Genomic DNA, 24223 nt, shown 5'->3' with positions numbered 1-24223 from the left:
ACATAAGAGCAGTCAGGTTGGGATATTCACAGCAAATCTGAAAATTTTACTTTGGATTCGCCTACAAAGGTTTTGCACTTTGGTTCATTATTTAGTTTGGCTCCAGCAACCCACTTGGGGCAAAATGAAAAAATTGCAGGACCACCACAACCAGCATGCACTGCTCACTTGAGAGGCCCACTGGGGCGGACTGGTATTTAAAGAGACTAATCAGGTGCCTGTAATTAGACAAGCTGAAGCCATGCCGGTCTTTTCAGTAAGAAAGAAATGCCTGGAACACTTCCAGCACTGGCTGCACCTATGAGGGTGAAACACTTTTATATTTTTCTCTGCTGAAGAAAGGATTGACCTAGAAACACGTGTCCAGAGATGATTTTATAACTTAAGGCCTGGAATAATGAAACTGCTTAAAGAATTCACTGTGAGTTGCTGGCTTTGCTTTTTCTTCCCGTTTATATAACCTGTTGGGAGTGCGTTTTCACATGAGGACAACTCCGTTTTTGATATTTAACCGGCCTGTCCAGTCGGGAAAGCAGCACCACTGCACATCGTAGCAGGTCTGTGTGACTAAAAATGGATTGTCACATAAGAGCAGTCAGGTTGGGATATTCACAGCAAATCTAACAATTTTACTTTGCATTCGCCTACAAAGGTTTTGCACTTTGGTTCATTATTTCGTTTGGCTCCAGCAACCCACTTGGGGCAAAATGAAAAAATTGCAGGACCACCACAACCAGCATGCACTGCTCACTTGAGAGGCCCACTGGGGCAGACTGGTATTTAAAGAGACTAATCAGGTGCCTGTAATTAGACAAGCTGAAGCCATGCCGGTCTTTTCAGTAAGAAAGAAATGCCTGGAACACTTCCAGCACTGGCTGCACCTATGAGGGTGAAACACTTTTATATTTTTCTCTGCTGAAGAAAGGATTGACCTAGAAACACGTGTCCAGAGATGATTTTATAACTTAAGGCCTGGAATAATGAAACTGCTTAAAGAATTCACTGTGAGTTGCTGGCTTTGCTTTTTCTTCCCGTTTATATAACCTGTTGGGAGTGCGCTTTCACATGAGGACAACTTCGTTTTTGATATTTAACCGGCCTGTCCAGTCGGGAAAGCAGCACCACTGCACATCGTAGCAGGTCTGTGTGACTAAAAATGGATTGTCACATAAGAGCAGTCAGGTTGGGATATTCACAGCAAATCTGACAATTTTACTTTGGATTCGCTTACAAAGGTTTTGCACTTTGGTTCATTATTTCGTTTGGCTCCAGCAACCCACTTGGGGCAAAATGAAAAAATTGCAGGACCACCACAACCAGCATGCACTTCTCACTTGAGAGGCCCACTGGGGCGACTGGTATTTAAAGAGACTAATCAGGTGCCTGTAATTAGACAATCTGAAGCCATGCCGGTCTTTTCAGTAAGAAAGAAATGCCTGGAACACTTCCAGCACTGGCTGCACCTATGAGGGTGAAACACTTTTATATTTTTCTCTGCTGAAGAAAGGATTGACCTAGAAACACGTGTCCAGAGATGATTTTATAACTTAAGGCCTGGAATAATGAAACTGCTTAAAGAATTCACTGTGAGTTGCTGGCTTTGCTTTTTCTTCCCGTTTATATAACCTGTTGGGAGTGCGCTTTCACATGAGGACAACTTCGTTTTTGATATTTTTATATATATATATATATATATATATGTTCAATGGCATGTGTAGCTGCAGATACACATGCTATGCATTGCTTCCGCAATCTAGTGTTGGGCTCGGAGTGCTACAAGTTGTTTTTCTTCAAAGAAGTCTTTTCGGAGTCATGGGATCAAGTCACTCCTCCTCTGGGTCATGCTGTGCATGGGCATTGACTCCATTGTTAGATTGTTTTCTTTCCGCTGTCGGGTTCGGATGTGTTTCCTCTCGCTCCAAGATTTTGATTCGGAAACCTTAGATAACTTTCTTTGACCGTCGGTATTGTTTAGATCGTGTTTCCACCTATAGTCGAACTGACAGTACCGTCGAAAACCAAATTTCGCCATTCGGGGCGCGAGCGCCCAACTCGGGCCTACCACGTCGAAGCCTGAGGGATCAGACTCCATTTTGATTTTGTCCCCGATGCCATGCAAAATTTCCGTACACAGATCAACACCTTGTATGTAATCTGTGTCTCTCTCCCGATCACTGAGAAGAGGATTGTGAGGCCTGTCAATAGTTTTGATCCAAGAAGACCCTGCATGACTGGAGAGCCAGAAGTCTTGAAATGGCATAGAAGAGTACTGAGTTTATCGACACCATGGAGGAAGAACAGGTGCAGAGGGCAGTTTCCATGTGAACACTGACTCCGAAGAAGACTCGGAGGAAGATAGACTCGTCACTGCCAGTCAGCAAGTGAGTAGGACTGCCCCTATGCCCAATCCTAAAACGTCCTTGAAGGCCTTGGGTGCACCACTGTCAGAGAGCCATGGTTTGACCCGCAAGAAAATACTCGTCGACTGACCTTCGGGTTCGGCGGCAAAAAAGGCCACACCTCCTTCGATACCGGAGTCGAGCAAGTCTACCAAAAGCTCAAATTCCGACCCGAGATGACGTTTACACTCTTCAGCGTTCAATCCTCGAAGTCCTGCCTCAGAGCCGAAACAACTGGCTGCATTTTCAGGCCCGAAAAAACTGTCATCTTCAGACCCGAAAATGTCTTCTTATTCAGAAGAACAAGAACTTTCGAGCCATCTTAAGCAGAGCTCTAAATCATATGATAAACAGTCCTCTAAATCATTGAAACCATCTGATTATGCTTCTGAGGACACAGAGATTCAACCCATTCTTGAAATCATGGATGAGAGACAATCAATGAACCATATCCATAAAGAGACTGTCAGAATAATTACTGCACCTCCTTTACAGACTAAGAGAAAGTTGACTTTCCAGGAACATTTAGATACTGCTCCACCACCAGCAAAGATTTTCAAACGGAAAGAGAAGCCATTACCTATGCATACTTCTCCCCCTCATTCACCACAACTTTCTTTTTCCCCACCACCTCTGCCTTCACCAACTCATTCACAAACATATTCTCATGGTGATACGGTTGATCCTGGGGATTTGTATGATCCAGATCCTATACCCAGACTGATATCCTTCCAAACCTTCCCCACCAGAAGACACTACTGCATACATGCAGGTTATTTCTCGGGCAGCAGCGTACCACAGGGTACTTATGCACAGTGGGCCTTTGGAAGAGGATTTCCTTATTAATACCTTATCATCCATGCACTCACGATGCCAGTGCCTCCCAATCCTACCTGGCATGATAAAACATGCGGATGAGATATTCAGTGAGCCGGTTAAAGCTAGGGTTTTAACACCCTGCATTGACAAAAGATATGAGCCTGCACCTACAGACCCTGCTTACATTACCCACAAAGTACCTCCAGACTCAGTGGTTTTGAGTGCAGCTAGAAAAAGGGCCAATAGTCAGTCGTCAGGGGATGCCCCGCCCCCTGACAAAGAGAGTAGGACATTTGATGCTGCTGGCAAGAGGGAAGCTAAACAAGCAGGTAACCAATGGTGAATTGCAAATTCACAAGCCTTGTTAGCAAGATATGATAGAGCCCACTGGGACGAGATGCAGGAGCTATTACAACACCTGCCAAAAGAGCACCAAAAAAGAGCTCAACAAATTGTTGAGGAGGGTCAGGCCATAAGTAATAACCAAATGTGGTCTACCCTTGATGCAGCAGATACAGCAGCTAATAGTGTGAATACTGCTGTCACTATATGCAGACATGCATGGCTACGTTCCTCTGGATTTAAGCCAGAAATACAGCAGGCAGTATTGAATATGCCTTTCAATTTAAAAAAAAAACACCTGTTTGGGCCCGAAGTTGACACCACAATAGAAAAACTCAGGAAGGGCTCAGACACTGCTAAAGCAATGGGTGCCTTATATACAACACCTTACAGAGGCTCCTTTCATAGGCAGCAATTTAGAGGAGGATTCAAGCCACAATCCACAGAGGCTTCTACCTCTCAGTCTAAACAAGGGCAACAACAGCAGTACCTTTTTTTTTTGTTTAATTTATGCATCACTCTAACCCTGAAAGGGCCTTGTTTTGACTTATACTGGATGCTCCTATCTTGTGTCTGGACAAAGCTAAACCCTTCTGAAGATCTCTACTGAGAGCAAAACACGTGTCAGGGGTTGCTTTACTCATTCCAGGTTGGCTTGGATGGTATTTGACCAGTCCAAAGCTGTAATACTGTGCCTGGAGTGGTAAATGGCTTTTGTCATTTTACAGCTCGGCGAGGATGACACTGTGTCAATCCTATGCTTAAAGATTTTGCTGTACAAATGGCAAAATACTTTGTCACTATCTAGCTCGGCGTGGATAGCACTGTGCTGATCCTATGCTTAAAAACTTTGCTAGATAAACAGACATTTGAGGTGAGCAAATCTAGAGTGTCGCTGATGTTGCAGGGTGCTCCTTACTAGAGCTGCTCTCCACCTAAAATTGGGAACTTCCCAGAGTTCCTTGTTTTTTGCATATATATATATATATATATATATATTAACAATGGAAAAACCCACTTCAACCGGCTACATCCACCAAACGAGGCTGGTATGAACAAACGGTAGTGGTATCCGTTATAAATGCAAAAACGATTCCTGCCACTTTATTAAAAAGCAGAAAAAAGTTGCACCCAACATGTCCACTCCTAAAACATAAGGCTTTATTTGAACAAAAGATTCTGTTGTTCCAAAAAGCAAACTGATACAGAAAGAATATATATATATATATATATATACTCCTAAGATGGCAACGCGTTTCAACACAGAAGTGTCTTCATCATGGCCAAGTTGAAAAAACCTGCACACTTTCCCAGCCAGACTTAAATACCCCTTGTTAATAAACACAGAAAAAATACTACTTTACATAGAAAAATTATAATTTATATATTGTAATAAAGTGGCAGGAATCTTTTTTGCAGATACATATATATATATAATGTGCTCCGGGGTCCCCGCTCGTGGCGGGAATATTCGGTGCTTATGACTTTGATGAGGATTCCCATTGAAAATAACTATGATTACAGGTAAGCAATTTATCCTTATTAAACCATCTTTTAAATTACCTTCTAGGAGTTTTGACTAATAAACGTGTGAATAGTTGGTGTGAACTACATCGACAGGCATGGTTCCTCCGCTCCCCGCCCTCCCCCCTCACCAGCAGCAGCAGGTAAAAGGGGCGGGACCACAGGCTGTGAGGAGCACTCAGGGGAGTGCACTGTGCACTCCCCTCAATACGCATGTATGTTTGGCCGGACCGAGAAACACACATGCGCACTGTGCACTCTCCAGCCTGGTACTGTATTGCAGGGCTGGCGAGAGCAGGCACAGGCTCCCAGTCTGCCTGGGAGTGCCCTAAGCTTTTTTTAAAATTAATTTCCCTCTTCCCCACCCCCTGCATGCTGCCCCACCCCACCCCTATAAAGCACCACAAGCTGCTCTGGTATATCGAGTGAGTCTGAGGTGTCATTGTTGTAGTTTCCAATCAGTTCTATAATATCTGGATTTTTCTGACGTGGTAAGCTAGCAATTAGTTCACCATTTGTACCTGTTTGGTGTAGAGCATCGTAAGGGTGGCATCTTTCATCAATAATTGTTGAAGACGCCCCCTGCCATCCTCAGTTCTCTGTATGTGTTCGTAAGCAACTCAGTTTATGTTAGGCCTTCAGTGAGATTTATGATCACTTTATTTTAACTTTGTCAAACCTTACAAAGGTGGCTCTCAGTGGCGGTTCTTCTGTGGGAGCAGAAGAGCATCGCCCCTCCCATACTGCTGAGCAGAAAGTATGAAAAATGAAATGGCAATTAAATGATTGTATTGCCATTTTATTTTTTACTGTCTGCCAGCAAAACGGAGTGCAGAGTGGGACCAGTGTGCCACTGCTGCCAATGACTGGCAGCAATGAGAAGTGGCCACTTCAGTTTGAAGTGCGCATGTTGGTTTGGCCGGCTACCTTGCTATGGCCAAACCGACATGCGCAATTCAAACCTCTCCAACCCAGCAGTCTTGGACAGCCAGTTAGGAGAGCAGGTACACCCTACACTGCTTTCGGTGCACTGAGGCAACCAGTTCCAGCCAATCAAGACGCTTCACTCATGCTGCTTCACAGCATGAGAGCAGCGTCTTGATTGGCTAAAGGAGGTGGCTGTGGGACATGCTTGGACTGGAGTCCAAAGCCAGCAACAGCAAGGACGTGCTTCTGAACATGCTGCCGGCAGTGTAATGTACTTTTTTAAAAAATGTATATATTTTGTTCGTTTTTTGCCCCTCCATCGAAATATTTCACCAACCGCCAGTGGTGCCTACCAGCGTAATTGGTTCACCGCAGCTTTAGTCACATCCCAGATTGTATCCCAAGTAATCTCCTAGTTATCATTCTCATTAAAACAACGCTCGACAGTTTCTCTGCCGGTGTTCCAAGGGCTGGATCATGCAAAGGTTCCTATGGAGGGGCTTGAGAATGGGGTAGCCGATGTAAAATCAATGCTACCGGGTCATGAACTGATAAAACCTGGTATCATAACGTTGTGGATAACACTAAGGCATCAGTGCCCCGTTAACCAGAAAATAATTGACCCTGTTATGTGAATCCTCCATATTTGAGGAAAAGATATAGCTTTTTTTCTCATGGATGATATACTTTCCGACCGTCTATATCTGTTATTCCTTCTAGGAGTGACGCTGGTGTATTTTGACACTTGTGGCTGATGACAGATCTGTCTTTAATAGGGTGTACCATAACTTTATACTCAGCGCCCATAATTATGTTCCCACGCGTTATAAGGGGAATCGATACGTGTGAAGTTGTTCTTTCTTTTCATTTGAGCCATATATTGAGAACAGGGTAATGGACGACACCCACCGTACTTCATTGAGATCCATAATACTCCCCTCCCTGTCATGATAATTGCCCTCTAATTGAAAGGGTAAGTTCTGTTTAGGTATCAAGTTTGCACTTTCGTTGTGCATGGACCCAAGGAAAGACAATTTGTAGCAGCTTGTACCAGCTATTTTTAGGCCATGGTCACTCATGTCCTATAGTACGTGACAGTTAGTTTGGTTGGAGAACAGCTCTGTCATAAGTAGTTTGAAGTTTTTGGGGTCCCGTTTTTAGTTAACTAGCTAGGGCTGGACCCTTTATATTTGGGCCGTGGTAATGATTCTATTGTAAGTTCGGGAACCTGATTTTAGGACTGTATTCTTAGCACTTGGTGTATTTTAGGGCCTGCTATTGGTGTTGTGTTTTGGGACTGCAGTTGTTAACATATTTTGTGTTGCAGTGGAACCAAGACGAGCTTCAAAATTCGGAAGAGAAGAGAAAAAAGGCGGTGGCTTAAAAGAAGAGAAAAAGATCACCGGTAGTCGAGAAAAAGAAGAGAAAAAAGGAGCAACAAAGCCTCTGGGGAAAGATCGGTCCTCAGAGAAAGAGGTGAATTGTTGAAAATAAAGGGGTTGTGCAAGATATAAAATAAGATATTAAATTTTTTTTGCATATGTCCATGATTCGAATTTAGAGGAAGGAAATAGTGAATAAGAGATCACAAAAGACGGAAGAACACAAAAGACGTGGAATTAGGAGAGGTAAAAGGATAGTGGATCTGTGGAGGCTGGTGAGGATTGTGATGTGAGCAGGAAAGGGGTAAGAGATGGGCATGTCAAATGCACATATTTGCAAATACTTACAAATGCATTTACAAAGGAGTTTTTGACACGGAGAGCCGGAGTGAAAAATCAATGACCAAAGGTCTGTTTATTTTTGCTGCAGCAAAGAGGACAGGTTTACCACTGGCATCCCAGGCCCGAAGTAAAGTGTGCTAGCATAAAGCGTTTAACAGTGATATTTATACTCATACATCAAAGGATACATAAAATGTGTAAATAATGATATACGTCATACAGATATTTTAAGGAGTTAATCAGTTTCCACACACTGGTTCCATTCCCAGCTTTGTCCTTGCCTCCCTTCTGCAGCTGCCTGACTCCCCACATTCTTGAGACCCTTCAAAGGATTACGTGGTTCAAAGGTATAGATATCAGCCTTTCCCTCCCCAAAATACCACAGCCGAGGTCAGTTAGTTATTTGAACACACAATTATAATGAGTACAGTGCCCCAGTTAGGGAAAGAAACCAGCTGCAAACCTATGGCGTGGAACCAGGCTTATTTTACCTAAACAAATATACATAAGATAACATATGTGATAGACAGTGCGTTCAGAGACAACAAAAGCTCAAACTTACACGTGTAAAAGAAACGAAGCAATTCAAAATGGATTCTAACAATCGACCCTTTTTGAGTTTTTTTCTTCTGAACATAATCAACGTTTGAATAGTTCTAAATTTCCTCATATATGTTGAATTTTACTCCTACTTCATTGAAATTTGCATTCATGGGGACATAAACAACCGATGGGTATGAGCAACCAGTATCTGTAGTGAGGACAGTGGGGTCAATAGCCATTAGGGAATTTATCTCTTCTCTCTGCATCATAGCTCGATTGGTTTCTAGTATTTTCACTGGCGGAAGTTTACACAGTTTTAAACAGGAACAGAGAGCAGGTAAGCACTGTACTAATAAACAACTTAATACAATAGCTATTATTATAAAAAGTATGTCTTTAAACAACCAGCCCCACCCCCCCAAACCAAGACCATAACCATGATAAACTCCAATCGCCTCCTTCATATTGGCCCCCCTTTTCAAATACCTGTACTGCTTCTTTTATTTTCCCAATATCCAATTCTATCTCTGATGACTTGTTGACAAAATAACAGCACTTTTGCTGGTACTGATGTTGGATTAAAACACATACTCCTCCTTGTTGTACTGTAATCAAGTCTAGGGCAAGCCGATTTTGTATCGCCAATTGGGCTGCAGAGTTTATCTCTATCTGTATACTTCCTATGGCCTCCCTGGTGGCATTAAATGCAATGGCTAATTCAGCTGACATATTCATCATTGCCAGTTGTAAATCGAAAATTCCAAATCCTGGAATAAGAACATGTAATACTTGAAATACCCAATTCTTTCGCTCCTCCAGTATGGGTGTCCCTCGTTTGTACCTATGTGCAAAACTCCCCATGTTAAGGGGCTGGGAAGATGATATATTTGATATCACAGTAATGTTGGGTGCCAAATATGCCAGTGAACATATCCCTTCCCAGTTTAGAGGTAGTACTTTATATGCAGTTCTTCCACATACGAAGTACATGCCTCCCTGGATTTGTGAATTTATAATGCTGTATTTTATTCGGGGCAATCCTACACCCTCTGGGGTGTCATGCTCAGAATTATTGCAATATTTGTAATCTTCCCAGATTGTATTTAGCAATGATACATTTGCCCAGGGTGCAACATATGAACATCTAGCCGTCCAGAGGGGGCCAAGGAAAACCCGGGACAATATTACAGGTGAATTTTTCCCATTTCTATCTTGTTCTCTGGAGGGATCATATAACAATCCTTCTGGATCTACTAGAATCTCATTTTCTCCCACAGTCAGGTTCCAATAATTTACAGTGTAATTTTGATGAGTCCCATTAATTAACGCTGTCCAATTTCTGTCTATTTTCTCCTCTCCTTCAAGATCCCAATTCCCTGTTTTTATATCAAATAACAAAGTGTAAACACACTGTTCAGGAGGGATCTTTCCCATGTATTTTGCCTCTGGGTTTTGCCCATAAAAATAGGTACCAAAACATATGGGAAACATTTTAAGTGTGGCATTCTCTCCAGGCATCGGGGAGAGCTTGTATTCTGCCTGAGTATTAGGGAGCACCGCACACCTAGGGTACCATTGATATTCTTGTTGGTCACATCTCCAAGTGGTATTTGGTACAAGACACACTTCCCCTCTTTCATATTCGCTTGGTGATACTGGTACTTCATAAAGGCCTATAGGATCCTCGGGGTGTCTAGACAAGTGCCGGCAAATCCAGCAGTCAGTGAGACTTAATGTCTCCGCTAATTTTCCATCAACCTTTATCAATGGATGTAAGGTAGGATTTTGCAACAATGATGCAACACCACTGGACATTATACATATTAACATAAGGGTCACTAGGTACTTCATTGTTGTTTTGTAGAAATAGTTATAAGGCCACTTTTCCCTATTCTCTAGAGGGATATTTGTCCTGCCAAATGGATATATTTTCATAATTTTATTGTGCTCTCCTCCTTGGTCCTACAACCTTTCTATGATACCGTTTTACTCGTCTCAACCGCCTACGCGTGTTCAAAAATATACCCACACAATTACCAAATATGTAAATGCAAAATATTGATATCACTATACTAATACAGGGAGTGCAGAATTATTAGGCAAATGAGTATTTTGACCACATCATCCTCTTTATGCATGTTGTCTTACTCCAAGCTGTATAGGCTCGAATGCCTACTACCAATTAAGCATATTAGGTGATGTGCATCTCTGTAATGAGAAGGGGTGTGGTCTAATGACATCAACACCCTATATCAGGTGTGCATAATTATTAGGCAACTTCCTTTCCTTTGACAAAATGGGTCAAAAGAAGGACTTGACAGGCTCAGAAAAGTCAAAAATAGTGAGATATCTTGCAGAAGGATGCAGCACTCTTAAAATTGCAAAGCTTCTGAAGCGTGATCATCGAACAATCAAGCGTTTCATTCAAAATAGTCAACAGGGTCGCAAGAAGCGTGTGGAAAAACCAAGGCGCAAAATAACTGCCCATGAACTGAGAAAAGTCAAGCGTGCAGCTGCCACGATGCCACTTGCCACCAGTTTGGCCATATTTCAGAGCTGCAACATCACTGGAGTGCCCAAAAGCACAAGGTGTGCAATACTCAGAGACATGGCCAAGGTAAGAAAGGCTGAAAGACGACCACCACTGAACAAGACACACAAGCTGAAACGTCAAGACTGGGCCAAGAAATATGTCAAGACTGATTTTTCTAAGGTTTTATGGACTGATGAAATGAGAGTGAGTCTTGATGGGCCAGATGGATGGGCCCGTGGCTGGATTGGTAAAGGGCAGAGAGCTCCAGTCCGACTCAGACGCCAGCAAGGTGGAGGTGGAGTACTGGTTTGGGCTGGTATCATCAAAGATGAGCTTGTGGGGCCTTTTCGGGTTGAGGATGGGGTCAAGCTCAACTCCCAGTCCTACTGCCAGTTCCTGGAAGACACCTTCTTCAAGCAGTGGTACAGGAAGAAGTCTGCATCCTTCAAGAAAAACATGATTTTCATGCAGGACAATGCTCCATCACACACGTCCAAGTACTCCACAGCGTGGCTGGCAAGAAAGGGTATAAAAGAAGGAGATCTAATGACATGGCCTCCTTGTTCACCTGATCTGAACCCCATTGAGAACCTGTGGTCCATCATCAAATGTGAGATTTACAAGGAGGGAAAACAGTGCACCTCTCTGAACAGTGTCTGGGAGGCTGTGGTTGCTGCTGCACGCAATGTTGATGGTGAACAGATCAAAACACTGACAGAATCCATGGATGGCAGGCTTTTGAGTGTCCTTGCAAAGAAAGGTGGCTATATTGGTCACTGATTTGTTTTTGTTTTGTTTTTGAATGTCAGAAATGTATATTTGTGAATGTTGAGATGTTATATTGGTTTCACTGGTAATAATAAATAATTGAAATGGGTATATATTTGTTTTTTGTTAAGTTGCCTAATAATTATGCACAGTAATAGTCACCTGCACACACAGATATCCCCCTAACATAGCTAAAACTAAAAACAAACTAAAAACTACTTCCAAAAATATTCAGCTTTGATATTAATGAGTTTTTTGGGTTCATTGAGAACATGGTTGTTGTTCAATAATAAAATTAATCCTCAAAAATACAACTTGCCTAATAATTCTGCACTCCCTGTAATCATATACGTATAGATACAGATAAGTGAATTTTCCTTCAATGTTCACACCCACTAGGGTTCAGCACCGCCGTGCTTTCCACTGTAGCAGTTAGGCTGCACTGGTTGGTCCATGAACAAGTTTTTTTTTTATTTTATTTTTTTTCAAATACAGGACAATAGATGTTGGCTTGATCCTAGGTCCCTTATCTTCTCCTTTTCAAGTTTTAACTCCTGGTGAGTCTCAACTCCCAGTGAGTAAGTCGCGATACTTCAAAGTTCGTCTTCAGTATAGTTTGTCAGTTTCGTTCAGTGTCTCAGCAAAAATGAGGGCGGAGGCCAGCAAGTTTCAACCAGATCAGTGATGTGCTTGGGTATTAAACAGAAAAAGGGCACCTTCTCTTTTTTTTTTTTTTACCGCTGGGACTACAAACCGCACCAACCCTAATGGCTGGCCGCTTCCGTAGAACTGGTACTTGTTTTTTTTTTTTTCGCCAGTCACAGAACTGTTAACGCCATTTACCCACTGCTTGAATAGCGTTGCACAAGCTGCATCCCACTATGCTTGTGTTCTCGTTGAGACAATTGTTCTGACCAATGTTCTGGTGTCGTTGCACAGGCTAGTCACCCGTGTTCATGCTGGAAATTTAGTCATCACAGTCATTTACAACCTCGTCGTCCAAGGTGTGCGTAACAACAGTGAGGATAGCTCGTTTTAATGCTGGTACATCAATGGCATCGGAAATGCCGGTGGCGGTGAAAGCGGGGAACTGTATTTCACGAAGGCAGGCGTGCCGTATTCTGCTGAGCAAAGGATTCCTTGGCCATTCAGAAGAGACCTCAGTTTGCAGTTCCAAGCTAGGAGCTATCAGGGTGATGTAAATGTAGCTTTTCGTAGGGGTCACCACCTTACGCACCTTCAAAATTCTGTTCATTTAGATGGGCGAGGACGCAGGTTGTATCGATGAGTTTGTTGATCTTCAAACAGTAACTCCTCGTCACTGGGCAGCTGTGTCACCTCAGGAGCAGAAGTAGCACTTGAAACCTGTGGAGGTGTTTCCTGTCTCCCTACTTTTCTGTAATCAGGAGACAATGGTAATTCTGCTGTTAGAGTACTTTGTAGTGGAATTGGTGCACGCTTACAGTGGCTAGCATGTATCCAGTTTTTCCTTCCTTCCACTTTCACCGCTGTCTGTGTTGCAAGCAGTACCTGGGCTGGCCCCCGCCACCTGGGCTGAAGACTGTTGGTTCTTTGAAAATTCTTTGTCATAAGCCAATCCCCTGGCTTAAAAGGGTGACCAGGGCCTTCAAGAGGAGTCGGTAGGCTGGCCTTGACCTGTTGGTGGATCAAACGCAAATCTTTAGTCAATTGTTTACAGTAATCTACAAACAAAGGATATTGCACTTCAGAAAGCTTCTTTGGTCGTGGTACCCCCCAGATATTGGCTGGCCTCCCCATGACAACTTCATAGGGGGATAATCGTGACTTGCTACTGGCAGTCATCCTGATGGACATTAATGCTAGGGGCAAAGCATCTGGCCATTTTAAGTTGGTCTCAGCACAAATCTTAGCTATTTTGCTCTTCAAGGTGTAATTATACCTTTCTACAAGGCCCGCTGATTGTGGGTGATTTGCAGCATGAAATCGATGTTTGATGTTAAGGGCGGTACAGACCTTCTCCATTACCTCATTAGAAAAATGACTGCCATTGTCACTCCAGACTAATCGTGGCAATGCGTATCTAGGAAAATATTCTTTTAGTAATATTTTGGCGGTAGAGAGGGCACCATTGTCTTTTAATGGGTAGGCCTCTATCCATTTTGAAAACATGCATACTACCACTAACACGTATTTCAGTTTGTTACACGGTTCCATGTGGATAAAATCCATCTGTATAGCTTCAAAGGGGAGATCAGGAGGGGCAAAGTGGCCAGGGGGCGTAGGGGTCCCTTTTCCTGCATTGTGCACTGCACACACCATACAACTTTTAACCAGGTTATTAGCAGCTTTGGATATCAGAGGATTACTCCAAACATGGTCCAAAGTTGTCTTGATGCCTTGGGCACTGATGTGTGCAGGACTGTGGGCCATAGTAACCATAGCGTGTACATAACAATTAGGTAACATCCATCTTCTTCTGTCTGTGTCATCTGTGTAACAACCCTCACTGTCTAGTCTACCGTTCTTCTCCCACTGTTCCCTTTCCTCTGCTGTTGCTTCTGCTTGAATATCTCTTACACACTGCATGGTATTTTCTAGTACTTCGTTCTGGGGCTCTCCCTTGATGCTACTCTCAACATATGCATTGTCAAATGGTGCTCGTGCTGTTGCTTTCGCTGTAGCATCTGCAAAAGCATTTCCTCGTCCTATATCATCAGTAATTTTTTTGTGGGCACTACACTTAATGATTGCGACCTGACGGGGCAGGCTGAGAGCAGTCAAAAGTGTCACAATCAAGTTGCCATGCTGAATGGTAGTGCCATGTGACGTGATAAAGCCTCTATTCGCCCAGAGTCGCCCAAAATTATGAGCTACTCCAAACGCATATTGGCTATCAGTGTAGATGTTAACACTAAGATGTTCACTTATTTCACAAGCTCTGGTGAGGGCAATTAATTCTGCAGCCTGTGCCGAATTTTGCGGGATTCTATGAGATTCAACCACTGTTTTGACTGTGGTGACGGCATAGGCTGCAGTGGTCGTACCATCTGGTAACTTGAAGCAAGACCCATCTACAAACAGCTCTCCCTGTGGGTCAGATAGGGGAGTGTCTGTTAAGTCTACCCGTCCCTTGGTTTCTTCCTCAGTGGCAAAAATGCAATTATGATCAAATTCCACATTGTCCTGAGGGAGGGGTAGTAACGTAGCTGGGTTCAAGACATTGCACCGCTTTAAAGTAATATTTGGACTGAACAATGTTAATTCGTAACCCGTTAGACGAGCACTGGTGAGGTGCTGCGTCTGTGTCTTGTTTAACAAAATATCAACGGCATGAGGAACCATCACAGTGAGCGGATTGCCACCAACAAACCCTTCACTTTGTTTCACCGCAGCTGCTGCAGAAGCCACTCCTCTAAGACAAGTAGGCAAAGCTTGCGCCACAGTGTCCAAGGTGGAAGAGAAGTATGCACAAGGGCGTTGTCTCCCACCTTGATCCTGTGTCAAAACAGACAATGTACAGCCATGCTTTTCATGCACAAATAAAACAAATGGTTTGCTGTAATCCGGATTACCCAATACAGGAGCAGAGCACATCGCCTTTTTTAAATCTTGAAAAGCCTCCTCACATTTGTCAGTCCAAGGTACAGGAGAGGGCACATCTGAAAGTGTCAGAGCAGTCAATGGTTTTGCTATAAGTGAAAAATTTGGAATCCACTGTCTGCAAAAGGATGTAAATCCCAAAAATGCTCGGACTTCAGAAGGGGTGCGTGGTGCAGTCATTGTATGAACCAGTTTAATTCTGTCTGGATGTAATCTCCTTCCCTCCTTAGAGAGGAGGTGTCCTAGATAGGTGACCTCATCTCTACAATACTGCAATTTTGGAAGGGACACCTTATGGCCCAGAGGTGCTAAATGATGTAATAATGCAACAGTATCAGTCTTACATTGTGTCATGGAATCTGAGGCAATTAAAATATCATCAATGTACTGCAACAATGCAGAGCCTGAAGGTGGATTGAATTGGTCTAATTGACGTTTAAGACATTGACTATATATGCTCGGGGACTCAACAAATCCCTGTGGAATTCTTGTCATCGCGAATGATCTACCAAAAATCGCGAAGCTAAACAAATATTGAGATTCTTCGGCAATTGGAATGCTAAAGAACGCATTCTTCAAATCGATTACGGTGAAAAAACACGCAGAGGGTGGAATCATGGTGAAAAGACTATTCATGTCTGGGACCACGGGAAACTGGGGAATTACTATTTTATTAATTTCTCGGAGATCAATAACTAATCGATATACTGTGTTATCAGTAACTGATTGCTCACCATCTAATCTACTAGCATCATTTTGTTTCTTTACAACAGGAAGGATTGGACTGTTACATGGGCTGCTCACTATTTCCTTTATGACACCTGCATGCACAAGATCAGATATGACTGCCTTGAGCCCTTTTTCGCTTGATTTAGGTAATTTGTATTGAGGAACACGAGGTAACCGGGCACCTGGTTTGATTTTTATTACAATAGGGTCGATATCCATAATGCCTACATCATTCTTGCCTTTGGCCCATAAGCGAGGGTCTATTTCCTTTAGCTCTGGGGGTAAGTCGTATTCCTGTGAAAACATGCACCGAGTTGGGGAAACACTATCCATAGTTACATAGACACCATCCATTGAACAGTGAATAACTGCATTTAATTTCTTTAACAAATCTAATGCAAACAAGTTTTCATTGCAACCTGATGTTAAAGAGAGTGGCGTGTGTACTGTAAATGGGCCTACAGTTACTCTCATAGGTGTTGAGATGGGGCTCACCACGGGGATTCCAGAAATCCCAATTGATGTGGTATGAAGCCCAGACAGGGGAGCCCCGGGGACTGCAGAATGTGCAATAGATGTTCTGGTGGCACCAGTATCTAGAAGAAACTTATGGCCCTCTCCTTCGATTTTTACATCAATGTAGGGACCATTCTGATCTACAGGAATACTTACTCGCCCCTGGCCCTGTCTGTGGCTGTCCTAATAATTGTAGGATTCAGAAAAGAAATCATCAGCATAATATTGTTGTTCAAATGCATTGTCAAAAATATTAGTGTTACGCGGGACCTGATTCTCATTCTGCGAATTCTGATCAGTTCTACCTCTTCCTCGTCCTCGTGCATTACCTGCCGCGTTCCCTCTATGAAGTGACATACTTTGTCTTCCTTCCAGTAATGGGCAAGTATCACGCCAATGTCCATCCTGCTTACAGTAGGCACATTGGTTGATATTTAATCGGCGGTCTTGGGGTGGTGCAGATGCACCTCGGCCTCGACCCCTTCCCCGTCCCCTTGGTGGGCCACCCCTTTGCTGAGGGGTTGTATCCCGCTGAGGGTATGCCTGCTGTAATAATACCTTTTTCTTCAACTCTTTTACTGACTTCTCATTCTTTTCTAATTCTTCCTTGTACCTGCTCTCATAGTATTGTGCCATCTGCAAAATCTCTGCCTGTCCCTTCGTCATCCACGAACTCTCTGTTGCTTTTAATTTTTGTGATATTTCAGGTAGAAGGCCATTAACAAAGCGTTCTACAAATAGTGTGACACCTGTTACGGTGGCGAGGTCTTGACCGCTAAAATCTATGAAAGCTTGTTCAATTCTAGTAAAATAATCTGGGACATCTTCACCTATTTTCTGTTTATAAGTGGCAAGTTTTCCCCAATCCACAGTCTGAAGAGGTATAACAGTTTCTAACTTAGTCAATATCCGGTTAGGTAAATCTAAAATATCCTGATGCGGCAGGGTTCCTGGTGCCCTCTGTGCTTCCCGTGCTTCTAAACCCCCCCATGTATTTCCCAAAGTGGGTGCATCATCTACTCTTCTAATTTTATGCCAAACTTCAGGACCCAATAAAACACCAAAAAAATAGTCAATGTCTTTGAGTGTCATGGTTGTGGTGGAAATGGCAATTCTAAGGTCCCGATAGAATCCAGCTGGATTCTTTCGAGGGTCTGGCAAGTCTTTCTTTATAGCCATTACCTCCTCCCTTTTCCATGGTATATGGACAAATTGGGCCACCGGCACGGGAGCTGGTTGTCCGGCGGCAGCTGCTGCTGCAACTGCAGCTGCAGTGGGCATATCATGGTGCACTTCCCTCATTGGGTACCCCTTGTCATATGTATTGAGAACATCTTCCCTGGCTATGACACAAATGCGTACTCCCTCATTTATGCTGTTACTATCAAGAATACAAGCCACACTGTCCCGCCATAATTGGTATAATTCTTGTTCATAAGGGAGAGGGGTAGAGTCTGTAATACAAGACTTCCAATCCCTCTCCAATTTTTCAATCATATACTGTAGTGCTAATTGCTGTCCAAAATGTGACATCTGTTGTATTGTGCCCATAATATCGGTGTGGGTGTAAATAGGATGTGACATCCAGTTCTCTGACTGATTCTTGATAACCCGTTTTTCCCCATCCCCAATAGTGGAGCGGGTACTAGGGGGCGAAATCGACTTAATAGGTGTGCTCCATATGGGTGAAAGTGAGTGTGTGGCTCTGCACTGTCGGCGTTGTCCATTTGGGGTATTAGGGGCAGGGGACATTATTGGTAACCTTGCAGTGCTGGCTGGTAGTGGTGGGGCAGGTGGCGGAGGGATTAGGACTTGGGCTATTGGGGTAGCTTGGGCTAGAGGCTGTGGTGGTTGTGGCACATGCTGCTGTAGTGGTGCACCTGGATTTCCCAAATTGTGCCCTTGCCCTTGCTGCTGTTGCTGTGCCCCCATGATAGGTTGGGCTACTGCAGGGGGTGTGTAAGGTGGAGGTGCAGTAGGGCTATTATCTAATAGCTGTAGCATTACCTCATCTTCCTCTAATGCATGTTTGGTTTCTGTTGGCTTTGATACATAACTTCCCTCCACCTGGGCCCTATGGACTCTATCTTCAGATTCAATCCCTTTCTGGGTTTGGGACTGGTGATAAAGGGCGGCCTTCTGCATGATGGTTCTCCTATTTTCCCTCTCTATCAGTTTATCTGATTTAATTTTTCTTTTATTGGCCTCCATTTCCCATTTTCTGTATACCTCAAACATATGTTGTCTAGCCTTTTTATGAAACAAACATTCCTGTAGGTAGGTTAGTTTCTTTAAATCAAAAGACCCATCCTCTGGCCACTGGAGGTCAGGACAATGTCTAGTATACCTGCGCCATATACTATTATACAAATTATTCTCTAAACCATAATCCTTTAACATGTCCCACCCTGGTGTTCCCTCTTTTGGGATCGGTTGCTTTTTATCTAAACGTGGCACATGATTTCGGCGAAAACAAAGACATAACCCTTGCCAACATTTCTTATTTCCCATATCTAACCTTTTAAATTTTCAAAAGACAACACACACCAAATTTCAAAATGTAACATGCACCAAAGAAACCCTTTTTCAAATGTGCACCAAAGAAAACCTTTTTCAAATGTTTACCAACTTACAAATTGCTCCAGGCCTGGGCAAATTACTCAAACAAGAAAAACACGTGTAATACAAATTGTCAAATGGTACCTTGTACAAATGCAAATTTACCAAGAACTAATCATTCCCAAAAATGATAAGTTATCCAAAAACAATTATTCTCTCAAATGCAAGTTAAAGCAGACAAATAGCCAGCGAGGAACAGTCTTACCTGACTATCTGCTTTTTCCTGGATTTCTCTCCGGCCGCCCGTGTCAGACTAATCAGTCAAGATAAACACCGATGTTTCAGGGACTTCGCTGGGACATCATGAGAAAGCGGGGAGAGGCCTGCCCGGTGGATAAGATGCAGCTGCTTTGAAACTAAGTCTTTGTGCAGGGGCCCCTGGAATCTACACCTCCGGAACGGCGTCCCCCCACTGGCAGCACGTCTCTTGACAGAGCTACTGAAGATATCCACTGGAAGGTCCCTATTCGGGCGCCAAATTGTCAAATGCACATATTTGCAAATACTTACAAATGCATTTACAAAGGAGTTTTTGACACGGAGAGCCGGAGTGAAAAATCAATGACCAAAGGTCTGTTTATTTTTGCTGCAGCAAAGAGGACAGGTTTACCACTGGCATCCCAGGCCCGAAGTAAAGTGTGCTAGCATAAAGCGTTTAACAGTGATATTTATACTCATACATCAAAGGATACATAAAATGTGTAAATAATGATATACGTCATACAGATATTTTAAGGAGTTAATCAGTTTCCACACACTGGTTCCATTCCCAGCTTTGTCCTTGCCTCCCTTCTGCAGCTGCCTGACTCCCCACATTCTTGAGACCCTTCAAAGGATTACGTGGTTCAAAGGTATAGATATCAAAAATAAGAAAGTAGGAGGTATGATATTGTTGCATGTAGGAACTGTGATAGGGAGAGAACATGAAGCTGGGAAATGGAAGAGGACCTGCCAGCAGCCCCTTGATGGAGACAGGGGCGTGTCCCTCCCACCCCAGATTTAGATACAGCCTGGTGTGCAGGCTCACCGTGCAGGGTAACACTACGTATTCTTACGCTGCCTGCACTAGTACAGCATCAGCCCCCACCAAATACTCTCCGGGACACCACCCCTGAAAATAATTCTGTAGACGTTCATGGATGGAGATAAAGAGAAAAGTGGGGGGAAGGCAGGATACATACTAAAGAGACAATCCCAGAGATGGGACTGGCAGTGGGGTAAAATATAATGTAGAGATATTTTCCTCTTCCTATTCCTTGTCCTCTCTCTTTGTTCAATTCACTCTGCATATTTTTTCTACTACTGCCTTACAATTCGTCTCTGTCTGCCTGTACCCTTCCCAGTTTGTCTCCCTCTCCACTTTCCTCTTGATGACTGGCTGTTCATCTGTCACTGCCTATCCGTTGTCCAACGTCTCTCTGCATACCTCCTTCTGACTGTTCCTCCTAGTCCGTTTCTCTGCTTCTGCCACTTACATTCTGTCTTGGCCAGTTTTTCATCATTTGTTTAACTCCTTGTTTGCCTATTCTCTTCTCCTTTGTTGCTCTGCTTTAATCTGCCTGCTGATAATATCCATCCAACCGTTCTTCTTGCTTCTTTGTCTGCATAGGATCGTCCTGTGAGCAGGAAGTCAAAAGGAAAGGAAGACAAGAGAGGTTTGAGGCTGTCCCGGGATTCTAAAGACCTGACCTCTTCCACAGACAGTCTGGAACACCTGGCCCTGGAGCACAAAATACAGCAGCCAGATCCAGCAGCGCAGGCCGAGTACCAGGAAAAACTCTACACTCAGGTCAGTGTTCCCACTGTATCGACAGATGATCACATTGTCTAACCTAGTCACTCCTCACACACCCACCTCCGTTCCAGAAATAACTGACACAAGCTTTTTTCACCAAACAACTACTCACTTATGAATTTACTTTATTGAAAGATTTGTGATGTATGACTGCTGCCCATGGTAGGCCATTCTGGTGCGAGACTCAAAAACAAGATAAGAGAGGGAATGCCACAGGTTTAACAACTCTAGCACAGCAAAGTTTTCAAAGATTGCTTGAATGTGGCTCTCATTAATGTTTCTAAGGTAGATCGGAAAAAGGTTCAAAGATTTAGTTCATAAGCAAGGAAAGACCTTCCACCTTGTCTGATATGATAAATGCATTGGACAGAAGCTAACCAAATGTAGCAGAAGATAGGGTACGGAAGAGGAGATAGGAGTTAAGTTCGGATTATCTGGAGTCTATCAAACAGACTTAACAAGATTTTTTTGTGTCATTATAAGGATTGCAGAAGAGCAGCAGATGACCTGATTTACATGTCTAGTCACTGTAAATTGATTGTGCATGAGAATTCCAAGAATTCTAGCTACCTTTGAGGGAGCTGCGGTGGGGCTGAACGCCTCAGGCCACCAAAAAAAATAAGACCATATATTGATCATCTTTCCAAACAACAGTTTCTCTGTTGTATCACTGCTAAGTTGGAGACAATTGGCTTTTATCCAGAGTGCCACAGATACCATGCAGGACCGGAAACTAGGCTGTCTATCAGAGGAATTGGTAGAGAGACAGAAACTATTATGTGGCTATCGTTGGCATATAAGATTAAACACCAAACCAAAAGATATTATAATGTTTGCTAAAGGCGATAGGTAAACATTGATGAAGGTGGTGCTGAGTGACAACCATTGAGGGCCAGCACAAAAGATAGCGTTGGATGACGATAAAAGGGAGGCAAAGAGAATATCTGGGTTCTGTCTGATAAAAGGAGCAAAGTTATTTTAGGGCTTTAAGGCAAATGCCCAAATAAATAAGTTTAGAGATCTATAACGAATTAGATATTGTGTCCAAAGCCACCAAAAAGTCAAGCTGGATAATGGTGACGGATCCTTCTTGGCCTAAAATAAGGCAAAGCTTGTTAGTAACTGCCAGTAGAGCAGATTCCGTACTTTCTTTTGCCCGAAAACTGGATTGTGAAGTGTCTATAAGCTCATTGTTCTTTAGATAGTTGGTAAGTTGTATATTTACCAATTGATCTATCTGTTTGGGTGGGAGCAGGAGACGAGAGAGGGAGAGATCTGTAGTTCCTGTTGTTAAATGGATCAGCTGTTGCTTTCTTGAGGAAGGGAAGTGCATGTGCATGTTTCCATTGATTAGAAAGTATGCCTGAAGCAATGGGTAAGTTGCATTGGTTAGTCAGAACTGTCAGAATTCCATCCATACCCAGTGTAAGAATGCTCGGTGTGCAGAGATCTAAGGATGAGCCTAATTTTATAGAAGAAAGTGTTTTGGGCTGTCCTTCTACTTGAATGCATTAAATTTATCCATGCAAGTGCTCTTAAGTGCATAGGACTGGTGGTTGAAAAAAATGAATGGAGGATCAATCATGAAGGGGATCATAATTTTTCTGAATTTTAAAAATGTTCTCTTTAAAATTAGCTAGTGCATAGCATAGCCTCTACATTGGAGGAAAGAACTGGCTTCAGACATATGTTGACAAGGTGATGTGTGACAATGTGAGACTGAGCCCGAGGATGCTAGCAACATGGAATTTTAAGTTGATATCTCTTGCTCTCTTTCCCACACACAAACACACACCCATCATTTCCTCATGCATGTATATTTTTAGAGATTGTGCTTACACATTCCTCTTATCTGTAGGTGAAAATTGATTTCTCCTTTGCACTCATTCCTACACAGATATCCACAGATGTTTACTAGTTCTCCACTCACTATACTTTCTCACACACATCGATAATCCACAGACTGTTTCTCAGCTCTACCACTCACTCATACAGCAGTTCTCACTTTTTTTCCTTTTGAACAAACTCTTAACACACACCTAAGTCCTTCCCTCTTCAATCACGCACACAAGCACATTACTACTTACTTTGAACTGAAAAGGGCTGTTTAGTGTTCCACATCAGCTTCAGCACTATGATTACCTCCTTTTCCACTTTCTGTTTCCAGTTATTACTTATCCTCTTGGCCGCTAAGCCTCCCCTACCGAAAACCTCCCAGCTTTTAGCCATGTTATTTGGATGTTTGTGGTAGTTCTTGCTTAAACCTTTAAAAGTTTTTTCCACAAGAGATTTCCAAACCAAATGTGCTTCCTTTTTTTCCAATATGTTATGTATAGTTTGTTTCTAAAAATGGCATCAACCTAAGCTTGATCACCATCTTTTTAGCTTCCAGAAACAGGCAGAGTTGTATCGAAAAATGTTTTTTTTATCACTGTTTTAGCACTTTTCTAAGAAGTAGTTCCCTCACATATCACTCTGATATAACTCACTCTCTCACATACTCTTTACATGCGCATTATATAGACTTTGTTGTATGGAAAACAATGTAGTTTCTGATGGAATCTTTTACGTCTGTAAAATATATATTTTTAAATGTACTGCCTACCAAGCTGGGACTGAAAGCTTTACTCCATTGGAGAGCACTGCTTATGTACTTAGAGGCTGTATGTCAGAACATTGAGGACAGAAATATGGTTATACAAAAATATTGATAACCAAAAGATTGTGAAGACAAGTGTATATAGATAAGTATAGATTTATTCTTATCTCCACATACCTTGAAGAAATATATATCATCAACGTACAATTATGTGGAGTTAAGCATAGTAAACCTACTTACCTATATTATTACTTACCTTCATAATATATTGATAGTCAATTTTTGGCTTCTATATTTTTGCATCATATTTTATTAACGATAGTCTGGTAGGATACCTTCTCAGGAAGTTATGCTGCCACGCAGCACCAATTTGAAGTGATGATACCGTGGGTTTAAGTAATCCAGCCACACCTGTGCAGCTGAATTCTCTATTTTGTGCCACATGTTTTGGGACAGTAATATTCAGCAAATGTGCACATCGCTACTAACAGGCACATACGTTTTGAGTCTTTTTGGTTTGTTGTTGATTACTTTCCCTCAAAATGAGCAAAAAGCCTGGGGATTTCTAAAACTCAGATTGGTGCATAAAAATAATGTTAAAAGGGAATATGCTGTGTGAGGTGTTTTTGAATGTATTACTGCAACTCCTGTCTCATGATCAGCTGTAACGCAAGGTGTACCAGCAAGAGGAAAGAAATAGTTGCCCATGCGTAGGAATGCATGTCTTGGGTTGGAATTTGACGGATGGGTCTCCGTCTGTCAGGAATGCAGGGGGCTTTAGCTTCACCATCCTGACAGACTACC

At 42.7% G+C, this 24223-nt stretch overlaps 1 protein-coding gene across 4 annotated transcripts in view; it reads left to right on the top strand.

Annotated features, from left to right (window-relative positions):
* The window catches only part of MYCBPAP (MYCBP associated protein), a 670648-nt gene that overhangs the window by 461471 nt on the left and 184954 nt on the right, over nucleotides 1-24223 (top strand). For all 4 annotated transcript variants that reach the window (XM_069200066.1, XM_069200065.1, XM_069200063.1 and 1 more), the window contains exons 17-18: nucleotides 7339-7487; nucleotides 20635-20814. In XM_069200066.1, coding sequence (XP_069056167.1) covers nucleotides 7339-7487; nucleotides 20635-20814 — 329 coding nt within the window. The remainder of the gene's footprint in view (nucleotides 1-7338; nucleotides 7488-20634; nucleotides 20815-24223) is intronic.

Source organism: Pleurodeles waltl, chromosome 7, assembly GCF_031143425.1.
Source record: "Pleurodeles waltl isolate 20211129_DDA chromosome 7, aPleWal1.hap1.20221129, whole genome shotgun sequence".
NCBI classification, from domain to species: Eukaryota; Metazoa; Chordata; class Amphibia; order Caudata; family Salamandridae; genus Pleurodeles; species Pleurodeles waltl.
The sequence above is the reverse complement of the archived record's forward strand: the minus strand, read 5'-3'. Positions and strand labels throughout refer to the sequence as shown.